This window comes from Dunckerocampus dactyliophorus, chromosome 7, assembly GCF_027744805.1.
Source record: "Dunckerocampus dactyliophorus isolate RoL2022-P2 chromosome 7, RoL_Ddac_1.1, whole genome shotgun sequence".
Classification (NCBI taxonomy): domain Eukaryota; kingdom Metazoa; phylum Chordata; class Actinopteri; order Syngnathiformes; family Syngnathidae; genus Dunckerocampus; species Dunckerocampus dactyliophorus.
In genome coordinates this window covers 8,724,474-8,749,040 of record NC_072825.1, presented here as the reverse complement: position 1 = coordinate 8,749,040, position 24,567 = coordinate 8,724,474, and the positions used below count along the sequence as shown (strand labels likewise).

The 24,567-nt window shown below is 42.6% G+C and overlaps 2 protein-coding genes across 3 annotated transcripts; both read left to right on the top strand.

The window, feature by feature from the left end:
• Positions 1-254: 254 nt before the first annotated feature.
• Positions 255-6,519, top strand: tubb5 (tubulin, beta 5). Of its 2 annotated transcripts, none has more exons than XM_054781412.1 (5): positions 255-423; positions 3,072-3,180; positions 3,846-3,953; positions 4,030-4,274; positions 5,547-6,519. In XM_054781412.1, the coding sequence occupies exons 1-5, from the start codon at positions 367-369 to the stop codon at positions 6,357-6,359; spliced, it is 1,332 nt and encodes a 443-aa protein (XP_054637387.1). In that variant the 5' UTR covers positions 255-366; the 3' UTR covers positions 6,360-6,519. The 2 variants fall into 2 exon arrangements, with proteins under 2 accessions (XP_054637387.1, XP_054637386.1); XM_054781411.1 differs by having other exon boundaries at positions 3,843-3,953.
• A 1,310-nt stretch (positions 6,520-7,829) lies between these two features.
• On the top strand, positions 7,830-23,639 carry mdc1 (mediator of DNA damage checkpoint 1). Its single transcript, XM_054781409.1, has 12 exons — positions 7,830-7,909; positions 8,280-8,440; positions 8,505-9,041; positions 9,134-9,197; positions 11,089-11,939; positions 12,266-12,328; positions 13,416-18,208; positions 19,113-19,238; positions 20,016-20,198; positions 20,267-20,392; positions 21,563-21,673; positions 22,748-23,639. Exons 2-12 carry the CDS (start codon positions 8,302-8,304, stop codon positions 22,952-22,954), a joined length of 7,200 nt encoding a protein of 2,399 aa, XP_054637384.1. The 5' UTR covers positions 7,830-7,909; positions 8,280-8,301; the 3' UTR covers positions 22,955-23,639.
• The last annotated feature ends 928 nt before the right edge of the window (positions 23,640-24,567 follow it).

Genomic DNA, 24,567 nt, shown 5'->3' with positions numbered 1-24,567 from the left:
TGGTCATTTATATTTAAAAAAAAAAATCTGTGTGTCTGTGCTTAACAGCTGTTGAAGGCCCGCTGCTCAATCTAATCACCACCACCACTCCCTGCTCTGCCGCAAGCAAGCATGCATGCATAGCCCCTCCTAGTGCTTAGCCCCGAATCTGCAGCAAACCCAGCCAATCCTCACCCACCTCTTGTCTCTTTAAGCCCCGCCTGCTCCTCCTCCTCCCTCAACCCGGCCCCAGCCTGCCTCCCTGCTCTGGAGCCCCTCCAGCATTATAAAGCCATTGTCCAGCCAACTCCCCACGTCTCGTCTCGTCGTTGCTGTCACTCTCAGCTCTCCCCCTAGTATACAGCCTTCTTTTTTAAAGCATCCACAATGAGGGAGATCGTGCACATCCAGGCCGGCCAGTGCGGTAACCAGATCGGTGCTAAGGTAGGAAAATGTAAAAAAAAAAAAAAAAAAAAGAAGAAGAAAAAGTCAAAATAATTTCACTAATAAGTTTTGTGAATAGTTGGTTTGGTGATTCCATTGTGCAGGTGGTTGGTATGTCTCATAAGTGGTGGACAAAGGGACTAACAAAAATGAATACTATGCATCTGTGTAAGCTAAATATAAGGTGTTTTATATATATGGTCTTTTGTTTCGTGTCTATTGTGCATTGCGGTAGATGGTGTGTGGGTGTGGAGAATAACGGTGCGCTTGTGCTGTCGGTCTGTCTGTCTGCTTGTGTCCACACCGGGCGTGTCTGTCTCCACATTCATCCACCCTCTTTTGTCTGTGTGTCTCTCTGTGTGTGTGCAAATGAGAGAAGAAGCCCCCAAAAGAAATAAAAGAAATATTGTCAAGAGGAGCCTTTCACACAGAATTAATCTATCTTTTGTCCTCTCCTCCATGGGCATATTTAAATAGTCCAGACAAAGGGAGTAGAAGAAGGTCTACGGTGAGTTTTTTTTTTTTATCTTCGTTTTCTCCAAAGACTGATGGATCAATAATTACAATCAATGAGATTTTTATTTCCAGGGGCTGCAGCAGATGGTTGAGATGCTGTATAACAAGGGTGTGGCATGGTTAATTGATAAAGCAATACACAATTCTAATGAATATCCAGTTCATAGGTTGATAATGTGGATTTCTTGGAATTGCCCCTAATTTAATGATTGAAATACTTGATGATGATCATTTCAAGCGGATTTTCTTTGCACAATAGTGTAGCATATGACATCATAGTGCTCCGAGGCCACACATCTGCTTCACAAATGCATAAAATCACCTCTCACACACTAATTACAGTGTGCTGCTTTGCCTTCATTAACATTTACATAGTTTTTAAAATCTATATTGCATACATTTGTCTCTTACAGGGCTTTAAATATATTGTAGTCGGAGTCCAATTACAAATAATACAATAATGCATTAAAAAATATATTTACATGAAGTCTAAATTATATATAATAGGAAAAATGAATAAAAACAAAAATAATAAATAAAAAGTGCATGCATTGCGTTAACTATAGCTCTCTATTAAATATAAAGTGGCTTTAAAAATAGCTGGAAGCCTTTTAAAAAATGTAAAATAATATATTTTAAATGCATTTATTTACAATATATTGTATTTGATATATTTGTATCATATATGATAGAAAAGATTCATTTTAAAAACCCATAAATGCATCATTTATGGGGTCAAGTGGCTTTTAATATAGTTGGATGCCTATTAAAAAATAAATATATATTTTAATTAATATATTTATGTTATATTTTAAATATTTCTATTATATACTGTACATAATTTTAAAAATTATTTACGTCTTATATGACTTGAGTGGCATTAAATGTAGTAGGAGGACTATTCAAAATAAAAATGACATATGAATGCATTTTAAATGAATTCATCTATGTGATATAAAGGATTCATTTAAAAACACAAATTAAAAACAGTTCAGTAAACGTGCTGCATTTCACATCACTATAATGCTGTGTAGGTTTGTTTTAAATGTAATTTTGTCATTTCGTAACGGGTGTGTGTGTGTCGTCTTTGTGATCCATGGCTTCTTATTCACCTAACCACATTAAATGGTCTTAGGGTGGGGGAAGGACTGGAGGAAACAGCTGATGCTCCCTGGGTGAAGTCACTGCAGGCTCCCAAATTGAATTTCATTCCATGCTAATGTGGTCATACATGAGCGATAGACATTATTTGAAACAACAAGCATCAGTTATATGGTTGCGTTTGAATTTATTAACATAACGCCATAGATCACCAGTCTTTTTTATATCGCATTTGTTTTCCCTGTGGACTCTCCCTGACTCGACTGTCCAGTGGGTTTGATTGACACAATTGCTGAGCGGGCGTCATTGTGGTGAATTGGGTCAGGGTGTGGCATCGTTTGCCGCTTATTGTCCTCATTCTTTCACCGTGAATATTTTGCTGATAGCCGTCCATTGTGTCTCTCACAAGTGTCTCTCTGCCTATGATGCTCCTCTTTGTCCCTCCTCATATTAAGGTCACTTTGTTTTATTTTGCCAGTCAGTCCACAGATGACTCCCCCAAATCTCTTAAGTACTGATCTCCAATGCCGCCCCGCTTATCCAGATTACTGTAAATCCTGCTATTGCTGCTCTTGGCAAAAACAAAAAAAAAGTGAGGCTGCATGACAGGAAAAAAAGTTGGAGGATTTCTTCTTGCAAATAGTTACTTGCTTGCATCAACAGTTCCACTGGCTTGGAGGGATTTAAAGCACAGACACAAGTAAGGTCTTTTAAAGTGGGGGTAGCAAGCAGATCTGAAGACAATCAGCGTCTTCAGTGAGGCGTTTATTTTTAGTTTTGGCCCCCAAAAGGCATCAGCAGCTTCTTTGTGCATTCTTCTTTGCACGTTTTGTATGTGAAAGAAGTGGCAAGTCATCAGTTAGTCACTCTGATGGAAAGCATCACAGCTGTATCAGTGAAAGGAGGGTTAATCCAATGCTTCTTCACCACGCAAACACTCCTGTTTTTCTCATTTTCTAACTCCCCAGTCACTTGAACAGCATTTGTACTGTAACAGCCATGCAATACTGTGTTTGTGTGTGTTTGTGCAGTTCTGGGAAGTGATCAGTGACGAACACGGCATCGACCCAACAGGGACCTACCATGGAGACAGTGACCTGCAGCTGGACAGGATCAGTGTCTACTACAACGAGGCCACAGGTTAGACACACGAAGCAATGCCTTTTTATTGCCAATAAGACCACAGCATCCCAAACATGCTCAATGGGTGACATGTCCGATGAGTGTGCTAAAGAAGAACTCGGACGTTTGCAGCTTTCATGAATTGTGTACTTGCAACATGGGGTGATGCACGTGGAAGAATGACACAATAATTGGCTTCAGGATCTCATCATGTCTCTGAGCATTAAAAATTCCATCAATAAAATGCGCCTGTGTTGTAGATTGAGTGGCGGTGGTGGGTATGGGCACGCCTATGTTATGGACAACAAACGCAGGCGCATTTTATTGATGCCATTTTGAATGCACAGAGCTACTTTGGCACAAATTGAACCCATCCCCTCTGCCGTGAACGGCCGACGCGTTTACTATTACAACAACAGTCATATATTATTGACGAGAATATAACACAGTATTTTTTTTTTTACAAGAAAAAAGTCATCTTTTATTAGGGATTTATACATGCAAACTTCTCCCCAAATGAGTCAGAGCTTTTCTTTTTGTCACTCACACACACACCAGTGAATGCATTATCTTGACCTGCCAATTCAGTGTTTGTTTCTGTGTTCTCATGTTTGTTGTGTTGTGACTGAGCTGGTCTTCTTTCTGTCTCTGTGTCCTGTCTCCATTGCTTTCTGGTGGAGGAGGTAAATATGTTCCACGTGCCATCCTGGTGGACTTGGAGCCAGGCACCATGGACTCCGTGAGGTCCGGACCTTTTGGCCAGATCTTCAGACCTGACAATTTTGTGTTTGGTGGGTGTTAAGTTGTGTTCGTTACTGGCATAGTGCTCTATGAACAGAGAGGCTAACACACATCGTCTCACTGTAGGTCAGAGCGGTGCTGGAAACAACTGGGCCAAAGGTCACTACACCGAAGGCGCGGAGCTGGTGGACTCGGTCCTGGATGTCGTACGCAAAGAGTCCGAGAGCTGCGACTGCCTCCAGGGCTTCCAGCTCACACACTCTCTGGGTGGAGGAACCGGGTCGGGAATGGGGACGCTCCTCATTAGCAAGATCAGGGAGGAGTACCCCGACAGGATCATGAACACCTTCAGTGTTGTGCCTTCCCCCAAGGTAAATTACCTTTGTTCAATTAAATCTTTTTTTATTTAACTCAATTCATGCTAATAGCAGAGTACATAAGTAATTCAAAAGTCTATTATATGCAAAAATTGACTTTATTATATACTGTAGCAAACGTCCTTTTGACAAATACATTCATGTCCAAGAATATTGGCATGCCAAAGATGCCAATGTTTTGGGCCAAAAATGCCAACCTAATTTATACAGCCATGATTGATCCATCTACAGTATATACAGTAACCAGATTATTGCATAAAAATGTGTAATTTGTGTACATTTTCAACAAAAGTCCGAACATAATCCCTTCCAGGAGCCCATGGATTTGTTTACAATTTTCCCCATAGTGATAATGGTAATGGAATTAATCTGTTCTAGTGTCAAGCTGTGGCCACCATAAAACCTTGATTAGCTATACAGGCCATGTTTAATGCAGCATTTTAACATTCTTTCCTATAACAAATGGGGAGGGCATAATAAAAGTGTACCATATGCATCTAATTTTTTTCAAGTGTAAAAGTAAGATAACATCTGTTTTAACTGTTCCAGGAATGCTCAGTAGCGTTAACATCTGTTAATGTAAAACATAAACTCAATAAAACGGTTAGCCTTTGACAATATGTAATGACAAGCCTGTTTAGCGGCTAGCTATTAGGCGGCTAATGTTAACGGCTAACGTTCTTACCGTTCAAATGCAAGTCTGCTTACCTCCTACTTTCTATGTATAATCTTGTTCTCATGGAATTGGAGTTATGTTAAGTTAGAAGTGTTAAGAAAAATCCAAGGAAAAAGCAAAACCCTTTGAACTTAGCCGATGAGAGGAACACCAAAATCTCACATATTTTATGAAGTCTTGTGTCATATGCTAATCTTTCACATGATGATTTCATCTTCAAATGTTTGAGCGACCTTTAAGTTGCATTTTTCCTCAAAATGTTGGTAGCGTTACAAATTGTACAACATTTAGAGTGTAGACTTTGGAGATTCCGCCACAGTTGTCTAATACGATCATTGTACACAACTCTAACTCCAAAGTTCCTGCAGGACAATACTCCTATCTTAATACATCTGTCTATCAAAGGAAGGAAACGCTCATGATCCAAAGTGTACCACATCATGTGTCAAACATTTATCTATGGAAAGGAAAACCTAATGATCCAAAGCATTCCACATCATGTGTAAAACATCTATCTGTCTACAGTATACTGTATCTATCTGTCTATGTAACGAGGCTACAAAGTTTTTGTGTTTTTTTTTTGTGTTCAGGTGTCAGACACAGTGGTGGAGCCTTACAACGCCACTTTGTCCGTCCACCAGCTGGTTGAGAACACAGACGAAACCTACTGCATCGACAACGAGGCACTGTACGACATCTGCTTCCGCACTCTTAAACTGACCACGCCTACTTACGGAGACCTCAACCACCTGGTGTCGGCCACTATGAGCGGCGTCACCACCTGCCTGCGCTTCCCGGGCCAGCTCAACGCCGACCTGCGCAAACTGGCCGTCAACATGGTGCCTTTCCCCCGTCTGCACTTCTTCATGCCCGGCTTCGCTCCCCTGACCAGCAGGGGGAGCCAACAGTACCGCGCCCTCACCGTCCCGGAGCTCACCCAACAGGTGTTTGACGCCAAGAACATGATGGCGGCGTGCGACCCGCGCCACGGTCGCTACCTCACGGTGGCCGCCGTCTTCCGCGGCCGCATGTCCATGAAGGAGGTGGACGAGCAGATGCTGAACGTGCAAAACAAAAACAGCAGCTACTTTGTGGAATGGATCCCCAACAACGTCAAGACGGCCGTGTGTGACATTCCGCCTCGCGGCCTCAAGATGGCCGTGACCTTCATCGGCAACAGCACGGCCATCCAGGAGCTGTTCAAGCGCATCTCCGAGCAGTTCACCGCCATGTTCCGCCGCAAGGCCTTCTTGCACTGGTACACGGGCGAAGGCATGGATGAAATGGAGTTTACTGAGGCCGAGAGCAATATGAACGACCTGGTGTCCGAGTACCAGCAGTACCAGGATGCCACCGCCGAGGAGGAGGGCGAATTTGAGGAGGACGCTGAGGAAGATGCTTGAAGAGAAACGAGGAGACGAGATAACAAGAAACGGTCAAAGAGGTGCAACTACTCACGTAACCAAGGAGCCAACATAGTATCAGTTTGCTAGAGTCCACTTTTAGACAACAAGTTAGCCTTCCCATCTAATTCATTTCAAATAAAAGCTGTCAAACCACAAACTGATGTCTGTTCATTAATGCCATTTGGTAACCAAGCTATAGTTCCAACATCTGCTTGTGCCTTTTCCACAGAATCCAACAAAGCAGGATATTGTTGCAATTGTGTGCATGTTCACCTAGCAATCTGACATCTCACAATCAGCTAATTATACAGGTAATAACTCTGAAGGTGGAAAATTGCAGGGTCGACGTCATCCCCCACTGTTTTGTGTTGGTGCCCTTCATGCAGAACGGAATGCATAAAAAAGGTGGAAAAATGCCAGATTTCACAGGCAGTGTAAAAGGGGAAAATGATTGTACCTCTCAAAGTGTAACATTTCTGGTTTGACTGCATCCCCGTTAAGTGCCTGCCATTATATAGGACAGAGACACAGAAAAAATGCCGGCTTCAGACTACCTCCAAAGATGGAAAATTGCCGGGTCGACTTTGTCCACCCCTTCTGTTTTGGTGCCATTTTTTCGAGGAGTAACACGGAAAAAAGGCACAAAAGTGCTGGCTTTTACAGGCAGTGTTAAAGGGGCTTCTGATGCTACCTCCAAGGGTGGAACATTTCTGTGCTGTATCACTGCATTCCGTGTTGGTACCATTTATACAGAACAGCAACTTGGACTAAAAAAGTAATTTTACAGGCTGCATAATAGGGGCTTCAGCTGTGATCAATTTCTTGTCTCTTCTTTATTTATGCGCCCTGAAATTTAATAATTTTAACACGCAAGAATGCATAGTTCCCTTTGACAGTCACATTCAGCAGACCAGATAATAGCACACTATTATTAAGTCATGTAATATCTTCTTTTTCTGCTTTGCAAGCATTAAGATGGTTAAGGCTGAATAATGAATGGCAAGCAAGCCAGGCTACCACAACTATGTGCCAATGAAGCACAAGCCAGACTTAAAATGCATCAGCTGTAACTCATGACATGTAGTACTGCTTCTCTTTAACACACTGCATCTGATCATAAAGCAAGTACAGTGTCCTTAAGTATACTGATTGATAATAAGCAAACTTTTATTTCAATTTTCAGTTAAATAGCTAAGTAAATACTGAAATACACTTTATTAAACTTCTTTTTGTAAAGATATGCTCTAGATTATAAGTATTTAGATTATGACCAAAAAACAATTTTCACTGAAATGGCACTTACCCCTTTAAGACAGATACGTGGCGCGAAAAGTAGGTGTCTGACTCCTGGTGTTGGTCCAATCAGGGACTTGGGTATTTCGTACAAAGCGTAACCGGCTAATGGCTGTGCAGTTCCGACTGATTGACGGCTTTTCTGACCAATCCTATAGGGCTCTGACCCTTTTTTGGAAGGCTGGACCAAGCTTCACCCGGAAAAAGGAATATGGATTGTTTATCTCTTCATTGAACTCAGAGGGGCGTGCGAGGTAAGTGATTTAGATACACCGTCCTACTTTTATACCTACAATTAATATAATTATTAACGTGACTTAGAAAATTACAGTTTCGAGTTTTAATGCGAAACACTGCTAAAGATTTAGCAGCCTAACCGATCAAATGTAAAGTGATGCACTCGTTGCAGTGACGTTTGCCTTAACTTTTTATTTTGTTGGCTAACGCAAATTACTGGAAATATGGGGGAATGATGCACCACACCATGCTATCGTATGAATCCAATAGTTGCTATCTTTTTGTAAAGTGCACGCTAATGCTATGCTAACGTTAGCCACACGCAGTTAACTCCTACGAAGAATCCTGAATGTGGCGATAAAATGAATACTGTGTTTATTTTCGTAGACGTCCTGCATCTTGGCAAGGTATGGATGCTACTCAGGTCATCAACGACTCCATCTTAGAGTCAGATGAGGAGGAAAAGAATGAAGAAGAGAAACCAAACAGTGGGCAGAAGCCTTTAGCAAAGCTGCGCATCTTGAAGAATGACCACATCCCTGAAAGAGGTAAGTGGCTAACTTTTGTTTAAACTTTCTGGTCACAAAACAAAAAACACTCTCTGTCTCACAGACTTCCCCCTTTTTGTGGGAGATAACGTGCTTGGTCGGGACCCCAGCACCTGTACTCTGCCCTTGCCGGCACCCTCTGTGTCCAAGCAGCACGCCACCATCAGCATCCATGTCCACCGGAGACGAGAATCCCACAGCGGAGTTGATATGGAGGCTTTGGTTTGGGATCTAGGCAGCATGAATGGCACCCGCAAGGGACGCCTAAAGTTGACTCCCAACGTACGCTACTCTCTCAGCGAGGGTGACTGCCTGGTGATGGCAGACATCCCGTGTCAGTACATCCGCCGGGAGCACGTCGGGACTCCTGAGAGCAGGACCGCGGGCGTGAACGTCAGGTTTCCAGGTGCTTCCATAGAGAAACGAGTTAAGGTGAGGGCCAGTGGAAGCACACATGCTTCAGGTGTGCCATCACTTCTTGGTGAAGCCAAGTCCTTTGAGACTACTCCAGTCCAGCCGCAGAGGATGCTGGTCCCAGAGTCTGACTCGGACTCGGATGGAGAGATTCGGGGACACAGAGAGGATAGGTGCAAGGTTCTAGGTATGTATACAAGCAAATGTGCAGGAAGTGTATGCTATTATACAATTAATTGATTACATGTTTATGATTTCCTTGGATCCTTACATGTTCAGATTCAGACTCCAGCGCTGCCTATTCAACCTTTCTGAGTCCTACAAGCAACATAGTCCCTGAAAGGTATGTGAGCAACGCTTTATGATCCATTTTTTTGTTGTTGAGAGATAACTAGTGCAGGTGTGCCTAATGTTGTGGTATTGCTCAACTGTAAAATGAGGTAACTTGGCAGCTGTCTTTTGTTTCTCATTCCTTCTGTTTATAAAAATATACAATATATCAATATATAATATAAACTTATGAAGAAGTATTAAGGCCACAATGAAAAGAAAAATAAAAGCAAAAATTAAGAGAAAAAGAGTCATTTTCATGCTATTACTAGAGTTAAGAGATAAAAAGTAATATTTTTACAATATATTTTTTTCTAAATTAAAGAAATATACATACATACATACATATACAATGTACAGTATAATCCTAATATTCAAAGAAAAACATTTGAGAATAAAGTCATATCTATTTTCCACAAAATATTTTTTTAAGAAAAAGTTTTAATATTTTGCGTACAAATTTGTATTTTGTCTGGAAAAAATTAGTCATTTAAAGTTTAATAATTTGAGAATAGGGATCATTTTAGGAGGAACAAATTTATCTCATAAAATTTGCAATTTTATGAGACTTTTTACTTATTTAAAAAAAATAAATTCAAATCCTTTTTAAAATTCTTATTTTTCACCCAAGTAATACTTTATAACTTTAGTCTTGTAGTAATAATATTTGTTGTTTGGTCCACGTACTCCAATATACACTCCTGATAAAAAATTTAAATTTAAGACTAGTTGAAAAATTGCAATAATTTCTATTTTACACCGTTGGATTATAAAGAGGTTGCAAGCTTCAAAATGCAAAAAGAAATGGGAGTCGGGCAAAAAAAATATTGAGAAAGCAATTTATTGCAAACAGCCATTAAATCTCCACATAGCCATCTGCAGTTTGACACCCCTGCACAACCTGAAGCTTCATTGTTCCACTGAAGGAAAAAGTACCCCTGCACTGTACCCTGTGGAAAACATCTCAGGTGGGATCTCCTTGTCATGCCAGTAACGTTGGAAGCCATCAGGGCCTTTAAGCTTAAATTTTTTTCTCATCAGAGAGTAAAACATTCTTCCACCTTTCAGTGTTCCATGTTTGGTGCTCTTGTGCAAATTTCAAACGGACAATTTTGTGGCGTTGAAGGAGACAAGCTCTTTGAAGACGTTTTTGTTCTTGAAACCCTTCTCTTGCAGATGCCGTGATGGTTATTGGACTGTACACTGCACCAGTAACAACCTTCATTTGGGCCGAGGATCGTACCACGTCTTGATGTACAGCCAATCGGATCCTCCGACTCAGGGCCGGTGACATTTTTTTGGAGTCTACCACTTGGCTTTTTTGTTTCGTAACCCTCAGGATCTTTTAAGAAGTTTCAAATGACTATCTTACTGCATCCAACTTCAGCAACAACAAGAGACAAGAGACCTTGCTTATACCGCTCAACAATCTGACCACGTTCAAAGAGAGAAGGCTTTTTTGCCTTTGCCACCAAGAGATCATGACAGATGACAGTTTGAATACCTGACAGAAAATGATATTAAATGTACATTTTTGCCAAAATTTTGGCTTTTAAAGGCTATGGTCTTAAAATTTTGATCAGCTGATGAACAGCCGATTTCATTTTAAATGGTTGTTTACAATAAATTGGTTAGTCAAACGTTTTGTCTCACTCACATTTCTTCTCTGTGCATTTTGAAGCTCTACTTAGACCCAACAGGGCAGAATGTAAATTCTTGCAATTTTTCAACTGGTCTTAAAATTTTGGTCAGGAGTGTATTATTAACATGAAAAAGGCACAACATGGTAGTAATGAAGTCTACATTCAAACAATAAATCTATCGGTGGCCTAAGACTTTCAAGAACACTTAAACCTCCCTGCAAATCTGATCTATAATCCTTGTCTCTTCCATTGTCCTTTCAGTGAGGATGAAAGCCCCATCACACCGTCGTCCTCCACCAGAGAGAAGCCCCACAGATATGTCAGCTTCAGCAAAGAGCCTGACATAAATGCTGGGCGGCAGCAGTCGCCTGCGACTGTGGATGACATTGATGAGGGGGAAGGCGCTGTGGTAAATGGCCAGACACCAGGAGGGATGAGGTTTGAGGAGAAAAAACATGGTGTGCTGGAGCAGTCACAAAGCAAGGCAAGCTTTATAGGAGCAGAAGGCTTACCACAAGTGTCCACAAGCACTGTGATCCCTGATTTTAACATGGACAGTGACACTGACATGGAGGCGGAGGAGGAAGGAGAGGTGCAAGCAGTCCAGTTTCACATGGACAGTGATACAGATGTGGAGGCTGATGAAGCTAGACCCCTTGAGGGGACTTACGGTGATGTGTCACATGATGCTCCAAAAGCAGGCTTAGTTCCTCCGGTGATGCTGGATGATTTCCAACTAGACAGCGACACAGATGTGGACGAGGGGCCTGACAACACCAGCAGAGATGAAACCCCCTCCAGGCTAGACTTAAAGATGGGGGACTTGTCAGAGTCAGATGATGATCAGGGCCCTGCCTTTAATACACATCCTGATGTCAGAGGATCAAACTACAATAATGTGCCTGTTGCAGTCATTCCGGCTGATATCACCATAGCAGCTTCTGAGTCTGATGCAGACACAGATGTGGATGAGTTCAGTGCGCCCTCTGCTGGAGGTGGCCGTGGGCAGGACAGCAAAACAAACATGGAGGACCAAATGCCGAGTCTTCCTGTGATAAAACCGTCTGGGTTGCATGCTGCGCTTCTACATAACTGCTCTACTCCTGTGCAAGGTAAACAATCCTTAACCACTACATCTAATGACATTTGATGCAACAGTTCTATCAAAAATTATAAAGATAATAATATTAACTTTTGATTGACACTGTCAGAGAGGTGTTCAAATAACAATGTGTTTATTATTGTTGTTTACTGCTGCATACTGAGAACTGTTTCAAATATTTAATTAGCTGTATCAGAGACTGCAAAACAGCTCTCAAGTGTAGTTCTACACCACCAATGATAAACTAAGAATTATTATCGTGCCACAATTTTTTTTAATCATATACATTGTTATTATGAGTCTTATCATGTTATTTGCAATTTGTGATGTTTTTAGAAAGAGATGTGGCGGACATGGAGACCCAAGCCTTCCTTAGTCCCTCTCAGGATTCATGTAAACGTAAGTTACTGTTCACTTTTTTTATGTAAGCCTTGTTTCCACCATATGCTGTTAGTCTGTTTCCACTGTAAAAAGTCCAAAAATATTTTACCTGAACTAGGGATGCCCCTCTCCAAGTTTTTTTTGGCTTCCGACCCGATCTGCTTTTTTATAGTCTTACAGATCCTATCCGGTACCAATCGTTTTTTTTTTGTTTTTTTTTTATAGTAATCAGCTTTTGTTACAAACATTAATTTGCGATGGAGAGAGAGTGATGGAGAGGACCAAAGTCCTGGCTTAGTCCAGCTTCAAAAAGAGAAGAAATCCACTACAAGTTTGGCTGTTGATACCCAGCCTGTGAATGTAGCTGTGACCCAACTAGCATCTACAAGTAATGATGATGATGATGAAAGCGATGGGGAGGACTTGATTGCAGTTTTTTACGTAATAAAAGAAAAGCAAGGCCGCACGAAGAGACCCAATCTTTGTCCAGTTGCGATTTACCTGTAGCTGAGACCCAGCCCACTGGTACTAGTCACAATGAGGAAAGTGAACATTAATTTGTGGAATTGAATATGTAATATGGAATTGAAAATAGCTCTTCAAAGCATTAAAAATAATGCAACCAAAGTATTGCTGAATTTACTTTTTTATTACACAGCATGACCAACAATATTGTTTGGCTTTTATAACAAACCTCTGTGAGTCAGGTCCCAAATACAGAAATTTGCTAACTTCTCTTTATTCCGTGTTGGTGCAACACAAGAAAAGGTTGGCTTTTAAAGGCACCGTGAAAGGAGCAAGTATGCTTCCTAAGGCAGAAATTTGTCTGGTCAACGTCCAACCCTGGATTTCATGTTGGTAATGTTCACACAGAACAGCAACATGGCAAAAAGCCTGGGAAACGCCAGCTTTTACAGGCAGTGTGAAAGGGGCTGCTATTTATGTAGCTATTGCCACACCTACACATTCAATGAAAAGCCAGATCATGTTTTATCTGGTTTGAACTGTTCTGTATCAAACTGAACTGAACCGCATGGTGGAAGCATAGTATTTTGTGGTAAATTAATGCATGTTTCCATGGCTAAATTGTTTTTTTTTCTCCCAGGTGCTGTGAGACCAACAGCTCTGTCTCCATGCTCAGACAGTCCAGAGGATGAGGACTTTGTCGTGGCTGAGACGCAGCCCTTCATCATTCAGGCTCGAAGGCAGGTCCAGGGTGGCCTCCATGACGCCAGCCAAGCGTCAGAACATAACTCCTCTGGCGAGGACAAGGAAGAGTCTTTCCAGCTCGGGTTGTCTGACAGCAGCCACCTCCAAAGTCACGCCCATGCCCTGGCCGTGGAGAGCACCCAGGCTTTTGTGCCTGTGAGTGTGGCAGATACGCAAGCGTATGCAACTCCAGGAAGGACATCTCATGGGGATGATTTGAACATGGAGGCCACACAAGCCTATGAGGAGCCTTCCAAGAGTCCAGTTCGTCAGGTAGAGCTGGCTTTACAGGAAACCCAGGCCTATATTTCAGAAGGTTACAGTGAGTCTGATGATGACCCAGAGGAAGAGACCCAACCTTTGGACTTGCCCACCTCTTCTCCTACCCTTGCAGTGGCTGAAACCCAACCTGCCTTACGGGAAGAGCCAACTACAAACAACAAGGTTGCATGTTTGCAAACACAAGGCCAGATACCAAAAGAAGTGGATTTGAAGGAAGAACACACAGAGGTGGTTGTAGAAACTCGTGATGAGACTCGGCCCATCCCCAAAACCCAACTGGTGAGTATAAGTGAGGATGAAGTGTCCAATCCAGTCTTACGGAAAGGAAAAGCCGAGCAACTTCTGCTCGAAGGCGAGACCCAACCTTTGATGAGTGACGACTTTTCTGCAGAGACCCAGCCCATAGGTCAGACTCAGCCAATACCCACAAGTCTAACTGAAGAGAGTGATGGAGAGGACCCAAGACCTGGCTTAGTCCAGCTTCAAAAAGAGAAGAAATCCACTACAAGCTTGGCTGTTGATACCCAGCCTGTGAATGTAGCTGTGACCCAACTAGCGGCTACAAGTGATGATGATGATGAAAGCGATGGGGAGGACTTGATTCCAGTTTTACGTAATAAAAGAAAAGCAAGGCCGCTTGAAGAGACCCAATCTTTGTCCAGTTGCGATTTACCTGTAGCTGAGACCCAGCCCACTGGTACTAGTCACAATGAGGAAAGTGATGACGAGGACCCTCTTCCTGTCTCACATAAAATGAAAGTGCAACCTCAAAAACAGACACGACCTATTACGAGTTCTAACGATGCGGCTGTGGAAGTACAGCCTATAACCGTAGCTGCAACCCAGCCTATGGCTACAAGTGTTAATGATGAAAGTGATGATGAGGATTCGATTCCAGTCTCATATAATAACAGAAAAGCAAAGCCGCTACAGCTTGAAGATGAGACCCAACCATTGATGAGTGGCGACTTTTCTGCAGCAGAGACCCAGCCCATGGACATAGGTCTGACTCAGCCAATACCCACAAGTCTAACCGAAGAGAGTGATGGAGAGGACCCATGTTCTGGCTTAGTCCAGCTTCAAAAAGAGAAGAAATCCACTCCAAGTTTGGCTGTTGATACCCATCCTTTGAATGTAGCTGTGATCCAGCCGATTGCTATAAGTGATGATGATGAAAGTGATGGGGAGAACTCCATTCCAGTTTTACGTAATAAAAGAAAAGCAAGGCCGCTTGAAGAAACCCAACCTTTGTCCAGTTGCGATTTACCTGTAGCTGAGACCCAGCCTGTTGGTACTAGTCACAATGAGGAAAGTGATGACGAGGACCCTCTTCCTGTCTCACATAAAATGAAAGTGCAACCTCAAAAACAGGCACGACATATTCCGAGTTCTAACGATGCGGCTGTGGAAGTACAGCCTATAACCGTAGCTGCAACCCAGCCTATGGCTACAAGTGTTAATGATGAAAGCGATGATGATGACTCGATTCCAGTGTCATATAATAACAGAAAAGCAAAGCCGCTACAGCTTGAAGAAGAGCGGCAACCCTTGAAGAGTGGCGACTTTTCTGCAGCTGACACGCTGCCCATGGACATAGGTCAGACTCAGCCAATACCCACAAGTCTAACCGAGGAGATTGACAGTGAAGCTCCAATTCCTGGCTTAGTACAGTCTCGGAAAGAGAAGCAATTCATTCCAAATTTGGCTGTTGATACCCATCCTTTCAATGTAGCTGTGAATCAGCCTATGGCTATAAGTGATGATGAAGAAAGTGCCAGGGACGACTCAATTCCGGTTTTACATAATAGAAGAAAAGCTGGGCCGCTTGAAGAGACCCAACCTTTGACTAGTTGCGATTTTCCCATAACTGAGACCCAGCCCACAGCTGCAAGGCACACTGAGGAAAGTGATGACGAGGACCCCGTTCCTGCCTCACATGAAACGAAAGTACAACTTCAAAAAGTGTTGCAGCCTGTTACAAGTTCTAATGGTGCAGCGGTGGAATTGCAGCATATGACTGTAGCTGCAACCCAGCCTATGGCTATAAGTGATAATGATGAAAGTGATGATGAAGACTCGGTTCCAGTCTGGCACAGTAAAAGAAAAGCCAAGCCGCTACAGCTTGAAGAAGAGACACAACCTTTGACTGGTTACGACATTCCTATAACAGAGACCCCCCTCATAGCTACGAGTCACACTGACGGGAGTGCTAGAGAGGGTCTGATTCCGGTCTTAGTACAACTTCAAAAAGAGACACAATCCATTATGTGTTCTGACAGTTCAGCCGTAGAAGTGCACCCTATGACTGTAGCTGCAACCCAGCCTATGGCTTTTAGTGAAAATGAGTGTAGTGATAGCAAGGACTCAATTCCAGTTTCAGATAATAAAAGAAAAGAAAGATCGCTGCAACTTGAAGAAGAGACACAACCCTTGATTAGTTGTGACCTTCCTGTAGCTGAGACCCCACGCACAGCTTCGAGTCAAAGCAAGGGGAGTGACGGTGAGGACCTTATTCCTGCCTTACCTAGAGGAGAAATCCAGCTTCAGAAAGAGATGCGACCCACATCGAGTTTGAATGTAGCTGTGACCCAACCTTTGGCTACAAGTGAAAATGAGGATAGTGATGATGAGGACTCAGTTCCAGTTTTAAGCAGTAATAGAAAAGCAAAGCGGCTGCAAGAGGAGTCGCTCAGCAGCACAGTTGAACTCCTGCCAGACATTTTGAACCCAAAAAGTAAGCCAGAAGATGGCGATAAAGGCCAGAGGAGCAGTCATGAGGACACATCAGTATCTCCAAGAAAACCCCAAGAAGAGGCGCCTCAGCCACTTGAGATATCTGCCCTTGGGGATGGTTTAGATCCCGGTCGAGTGGAAGAAGAGCCTGTCAATTCCAAAGAGCGTGCAACTCAGCCGCTTGACACATCTGAAGATGAGCAACTAGACAGTGAGATCTTGATTCCGGGCCCACAGAGAAGAAAAGTCAAACCACTGCAATTTGAAGATGAGACACAGTCGCTAATGAGTTCTCCAAGTTCTCCGCAGCTTCAGAATGGAACCAAGGATGACGTTGGAACTAGCAGCACCAATGTTGGACACTCAAAAAGAACACAAGAGAAGGAAGAGACAGAAAAAAGACAAACAGGAAGCACTAAAGCTAGAGGAAAGACGATCAAATCCAGGCCTGTGAAGGAAAGTAAGGAAAAGACCACGTGGCAGCAGACCAAGGACCAACAACAGAACATTAGGGAGCACCAGAGCATCCAAATAGAACTATTGGAAAGCAAGAAGAACGAAGATGAGATACGGGAAACTGAGAGAAAGGAGAGGGAAGAGCGGGAGAGACTACAAAAAGAAATTGCGGAGTGTGAAAAAAGGGAAGAACGGTTAGAAGCGGCCAAGGAACAAGAAAGGTGTAAGCGGGAAAGGACAGAGCTGGAGATGGCAACCAAAGAAAGACTGACGCAGAGTGAGGAAGAAGAAAAACCCAAAGCACCACCGAGGGGCAGAAAATCAACCAGAAGAACCATCGCCGCTCTCACAGCAGCAGAGCAGGATCTAGATGATGTCCCGGCGAAGAGGACCAGATCACGTTCCAACTCTTCCAACTCTATCAGCTCCGAAGTGTCTACTGCGAGTACACAGGGGAGTCGTGGGACGGGCCAAGGGGAGAAGAGGTTAAATGGTCCTGCCCAGGCACCCTCCACCAGGAGACGGACGGTGGCTGTGGAGCCTTCTGGTCTTCGAGAACCACCAGAGAAGGACATTGGTGGCGTTTCTCCCATGGGAGTACTTTCAAGGTCCAGTTCTTCCACTTCCCTTGCTTCTGAGATGTCCTGCAGCAGCCTCGGCTCTCGGGGTAGAGGCAGAGGGGGCAGGCAGCAAGGAATACGGGGCAAGTCAGAAACAGGACCCAGCTCGGTTCAGCCTGTCTTAAGTCAGAACCCTGCTCCCAAGCCTAAACCAAGAGGCAGGAGGGGCCGGAAAGCAGATGTGTCCCCCAGTGAAGATGATGAAGATGATGAAGAGAAGCCAGAGGTAAAACAGGCACCTTCCACCAGAGGGCGCAAGCGAGCCAGTGTCAAAGAGCCCAGAGCTGCAGAGCAGTCAAATCAGGGGAACCAGTCTGCTGGTGAAGACTCTTCTCTGCCTAAAAGAACTTTCAGGGGCCAAACGGTAAAAAGTGAAGCCGTCGGGGAGCCGGTTGCTCTCTTGAGCAACAATCAACAGGAGGCCAAAGAAGACAAGAGAAAAGGAAGGAAGAGGCAGTTGGAGGCAGTAGGGGAAGAAGCCAAAGACGACACTCTAGCTCCAGTACAAGCTAAGAGAAGAGGCAGGATTGCACAACAGTCTCCCCGAGACACATCCAGCGAGGATGGAAGTGTGCCATCTGCCAGTGGTGCTGCAGAGGTAACATTATAACTGATCCAGTACAAGAGCTGTATCAAAAATTCAGACTTTATCTAAGTACTATTCCGTTTAAGTTAAGATTATCAAAGAGGTATAGAGTAACATTAGCCTCTTTCATACATCGAGCTCGCAAAATTACAGCGTCAAGAGCCATAACAATCGATCCGGCATTAATCCTCCTGTACACTTTACACAGAACCAACAAAGGTAGGATTTTGCCGTAACTAGATTATTACAGTTGTGATAACTTGTCAGACAGAGACAGTTCCTTTAAATACGACAGGGTTGTAGAAGTGACACTGAAAAACGCCAGCTTTAACATGCTATTTAAAAGGGGCAAATATGTTTATTGTAGTCATTTACAAATGCAATGTATCATACTGAGCTATTTCTTATACATTGTCTCATGGAGTTTATACTACAGTAACCTCAGCATTTGAAATATCTCTTAGTATGATATGGAGTATGGCGTATAGAGTGCTAAATGCTTCCACCCACAGGATTGGAGTGGAACAGCTCGGAAGATTTGCACTCTTCTAATTGCCTTTGTAGTTATTTTTATAATTGCATGATTTATGATGCTCATTCTTTTGTCTAAGTGTATCACTGTGGCTAGTGATCATACATTAGTCTCAATAGGATGTTAAGTGGTCCAAATTGTAGAACATCGTCTTGATGTAGAAAGCTTTTGCAGCTGTGGTCCAAGCTAGTGTTTTTGTCTCCCCAGCGTTTTTAACTAATGTGCTTTTCTTCCTATGGCTAACCCACCAAAGTACCCTAACCCACCACTAACAGCGCTATTGATGCACTCATGAATGAAGTGAAAAATTGATGGGCATTAATCCTTCCTGCTTGTCGTTTTCTGCCTTGTAAGCAACATGTTGATCCTCAAATCTTTCTTCAGCCTCAGACTCCAATCAGCAGCAAAACCCGTAAGAGAAAAGCTTCTGTGCAATCCTCTCCCGGGACTCCTTGCACCTCTTCCCAGTCATTGAGTCGTGGACCACGAACTGACGGCCAGTTTTATAAGGTTTGTGTATGATGCCGTCGTCATCTGTCCACATTCTCGCTTCATTCTCTTGCGTCACACTGCACACTACATTAGGTACACCTGCGCAATCTAAGGAGGTCCAAAGCAAAATTCTGAAGAGCAACAATATGTTAAGTTTTGTGGTTGTATAAAGGGGGGGTGTAGAACTGCACTGCAGAACTGTTTCTAATATTTCGGTTGCCTTATTCAACAAAATACTAGAAACGTCCCTTAGTATGATACAACACAGTTCTACACTCCTGTAAATTATAATACCGTACATACTGTGTCACATGGCACACCATCCTGCGTCCGGGCTAAATAATCCTACTTTTTGATCAGCACATTCCTACATTATTTACTGGAAAATCAAATAGTGAATTTCCTCAAATAGTTGCCTTCCCTCCAGCAGACATCATTCCCACATTAGTTGTCATGCAAGACAAAAGTCTAACATGTAAACTGTAATGACCTCAATTGGCACACACTTGTTCACACAGAGATATTAAAACTTAACTACTGAGCCCATTTGCTAACCAAAACAGCAGTACCTACTGAAGGACGAAAGAGTCTGTCAGAGGAACTAATGCAGCCTTGTTGTAAACGTTTGTCCCTTTTGTAACTTCCAGTTATTAGCAATCTAGTACTGATAGGTGGTTGTTCCGTAATGTTGTGTGCGTCCATAATGTTCATGTTCTGGAGAGATTCCCTGCCTTTATTCAATTATGATTGACAGATATGACATAACTAAGAAAGGGTTTGGGCTTGTTTAATTAGGTGCTGTTCACCGGGGTGGTGGACGAGGCCGGTGAGAAAGTGCTGGCCCGTTTAGGAGGCGCCCTGGCTAACGGTGCCGCGGATATGAACTGCCTGGTGACCGACAAGGTGCGCAGGACTGTCAAGTTCTTGTGCGCTGTGGCCAAAGGAGTTCCCATTGTCACCACGCAATGGCTGGAGATGGTAAGTCTGGTCCTAAAAGCGAAAGATGGTGTAATGTTAAAGTGAGACAGTCTTCTTTATTGTTTCAGAGCGGTAAAGCCGGGAGCCTCCTGCCTCCTGAAGGCTTCATTGTGCAGGATCCGGAGCAGGAGAAGAAGTTCAGTTTCTGCCTGCAGGAGTCACTGAGGCTCGCCAGCAGTCAGCCTCTCTTACAGGTCCTGTCACTCACTCCTTCCATTAATTTCACTTGTAGGATTTCACACAATACATTGTCATTAGTAGAAAACCAGAACTTATGCCCTGCACTGAAAATATGGCAAAATACAGCTTTTTTTTTTGTGGTAAAATGTGAGACAGTATGCTAGTTTGTAAGAAACTGCTCCCTCTTTGGTCGGTGTTTGTGCAAAAGGTTAAAAGTAGACAAAAAAAACAGACATTTGTTTAAAAAAAAAGAAGAAAAAAAAGATTTAAAACACAAACAATATACCTATTGGCTTTCAAATTACATATATGTAATTTTGTACAAAAACTGATGTTCTCATAATATTAATATTAAAAATGTTTACTTTAAAAGTGCAGAATTTTGAATAAAAAAATCAAATATTCTCTAACTTGAAACCCATTTGTACCTTGAAATTTTGGTACAGTTTGCTTGTAAATTGTGTGATTTTGGACAAAAAGTGAAGAGTAAAATTTTGTGAATGTTATAATAATTGCTTTGAAATTGTGCCAAAATTTGTATCTTGTATTATTAATATTTTACTTAATGAGGTGGTATTCTAGATGATCCAGTTCTCAAGAGTGTCTAGTAGGATTTTCTACACAAAGTGATGTATTTTTAGGGTTATTTAAAACCGTTTACTGTAAAAAGTGATGAATCTTGAATAAACATATAAAATACAGTATTGTCTTGAGTTCAAACCAAAGTACTTTGATATTATGGCGAATCGTGGTTTTGTACAACAAGTGAAGAGTAGATAACACTTTTAATTTAAAAAATGTTTAAAAAGTAAATGTTGTGGAAAAAAAATGGCTTTGAAACTGTGGCAAAATGTATTAATGAAGCGGTATCCGAAATGAACCAGTTAGAATTTTCCAACTGAATTTTTGTGAGAATAGCTTTAGCAAGGAGTCTCTTGGTTTCAGCTTGCAGCATTTGAGTCAGCCAAAAGGCCCTCCAGTGTATACAATTACATTAGCATGCATTTGTCCTTATACAGCTCATTTATCCAGTCGGAGCCAGCATGCTAACTAACACCAGATGTAAACCGACTCGAAAAGAATTGTTCAATATAACTGGCTAAAAAAAGAAAGCATGTATTGATCTTTTGTGCAGACATTCAAAAAGATCCTCATGCCACATTTTGTTGCCTTTTCTCCTCTAGGGATATGAGATCCACATCACCAAGGCGGTGAAGCCAGAGCCAGTCCACATGAAAGACATCATCACCTGCAGTGGAGCCACCTTTCTTCCCAAGATGCCGTCTTCCCGCAAGGTAAAAATGAACCCTAAAAAAATGCACAGTATACAGCATAGTGACACGCCGTCATGCAGTCAGTGGAACCTCTAAAGTCCAACACTCCTGAGGTCTTACAATTTGAGACAAACCTCAAGAGTTCATTCAGCATAGGTCTGCACGTTATACTTTTCCTTTTAACTGTGTTTTTCTTTTTTGCAAGCATCACATACCAAAATTAAGAGAGATTGTTATGATGCTTTTACGTTCTACAGTGGTTAACTTCTTTTTACACTTCCGAGACCAGAAATTTTATTTAGAAAAGTCATAAATGAGGAGCATTTGACGCAAATGACCTTTGTCATCTGTCAGTAAACACTTGTTACATCCTGATAATAAACAGGGGTTAGCTAGTGTGTTAACGAGCAGAGTAATGAAGCCCGGAGGAGTTGTGCTGTCGCGTGGATGTAGCTCAACTTTCCATAGCTTCCATGTCATGTTGTACTTTGTTCAACAGCGAAAAAGTTGGAGTTGTAAAAGATCTGATGAGAACTCAGGTGTGGTACCAAGAGACATAAATTATACAAGAATATAGTTGTGATATTACTAGGAAAAAAAACATGAAATAGACCAGAATAATAGTTGTAAATGTCCGAACTCAATAATATGAAAATAAATTCATAATATAATGAGGAAAAAAACCCTAAGATCTTTAGAAGAAAGCCCCTAATTTCAGGAAACATTTCTGAATTATGCGAGAAATCTGTAAAATTTAAATTTTTCATGTAAATTTTGAAAAGATTATGAGAAATCCTCTCAAATTTAAGTTTTAAACTGCTATTTACAAGAAAAGCTATAACTTGCAGGGAAAAAAACGGTTAATTATGCATAAACTATGAGAAATATACTCAATATTATTACCATTATTGTCATACCCTTTCCTGCTTTAAACATTGCCTGTCCAGTTATTAAAGGTTTTATACTGGTGACAGTTTGACCCTGTTTACATTATTTCCTATGGGAAAAATATTGGATGACTAGTGTTCACCCTTGGGGCTCCACTGTAGTTCTAAATGGATGTCCAAAATAGTTTATTTTTGTGTCCCTCCTCAGCCTAAGACTGTCGTGGTCTCCTGCGAGGAGGACTGGCCGCTGTGTCGCGCCGCCATCTTGGCGTCGTTCCCCGTCGTCTCGGCAGAGTTCATCCTGTCTGGGATCCTGCAGCACAAACTGGACTTCGACACCCACAAGCTATCTGGCCCGCTGGATAACCTGCAGCCTGCTACAGGCAGGAGAGGGCGGGGCAGGAAGAAGACGTAGCATCCCGGGTCAGGAAGTGACTCAGCCTGAGTGGCAGCCTTCTCCTCGAGCATCCCTTTTACTTTCAACCCACCATCGCCTCCATCCTGTTGCCATGTACTTACAAGTACTTTTTAAACAAGTGTTATTTATACCGTGCCGGATGGGACTAACGACCTGTTCATTATCCCTGTCCTCCCCCTCTCCACCACCTCAGATGTTCAGAGCAGGAATTAACATTGCTTAAAGTCCGCTCGTCTGGAGGCTCGTTGTAATCACACATGTTGAGTGTGTAAATCATGTTTACCAAACAGTGGGTGGATTTCGGCAAGCTCTCGACATAAGAAGTGCCTTTTAATACACCAAGATGATGATAATGAACATAGCCGAGTGTCCTCCGCCTCCATTAACCACCACCAACAAGCTCCATGCAGTCCTATTAAGCACGTACGAAAGACGCACGGCCGAGGCTGACGCTGCCTCTTCATCAATATCTTATGTGGTTTGTCCTTGCTGTGCAATCATCCGCAGCCTTTTTAAATGCATAAATCACTCCCGTGTGTGCAGATGTGGCAAGAACTGCACTCTTACATGTATCATCGTCATCACCATCACCATCATCATCTGCCTTTTAAAGAAAGACGTGTGAAACTTCTATATGTCCACCACACAACTGAAATCATTAAATATTTTCTGTTTGCTTCAACCATATGTTGCACTGTGGAATTAATATATAGGCGGGGGTGGGGGGGTTATAAACTTAAGGAAGACATAGGAAAATCTACCAGCCATTTTATTAGGTACACCCAATTTAGACCATATGTGCCGTATGTGTTCCACAGTGTTCACATGCGCAGATGAAGACCTTCATCCGATGTGGATCACATACACAACAATGGACACGCAGTGATGCCAGTGATTGTGAGGTCTGATTTTTTTTCGAGGAGGCATTTTTGTGATGCAAATGTATGACTGTTTTGAATGCAAATTGTTTGGAGAAGCCAAACTCTTTACTTAAGTAGCCCCACCGACCGGAACTAAGTTCCTCATCGCCGAAATCGGACCAGAGCTGGGCTCACGGGACGAAGTGGGGGGTAAGTCGCTGTTGATGCACCACACTGCTGATGGGGACAACTTTATGTCAAAAAATCTGAACTATCCCTTTAAGGCAGTCGTTCTCAAATAGTGGGGCGGAGCCCCCGTTGGGGGGCGTGGGGAACAGTCAGGGGGCATGTGAGAGGCAGGGAGTACTTTCAATATTAGTGCAGACCTGCCAAGATGTATGAACTTGTACTCTGCATGCAATCTGACTCTTCAATACGCTTGTATGCGTGCCTGCTCTCCATTTTGTTGGTTTCAGTTTCGACTTCAGTCTGTACAGTACAGATAAAATAGATATCGTTTTCTCAATGGTATTTCAAATCGGGGGAAGGTGCGAAAACATTTCTGTCCCCCGTTGGGGACATGACAGGAGATAATTGAGGACCGCTGGTTTAGGGCAGAGTTGGAGAATTTAATTTTTAGGATTTATTTTACCACACGTTGGCCTAGTGGTTAGCATGTTGGCCACACAGTCAGGAGATCGGGAAGATCTGGGTACGAATCTCCGTTTGGGCATCTCTGTGTGTATGCAT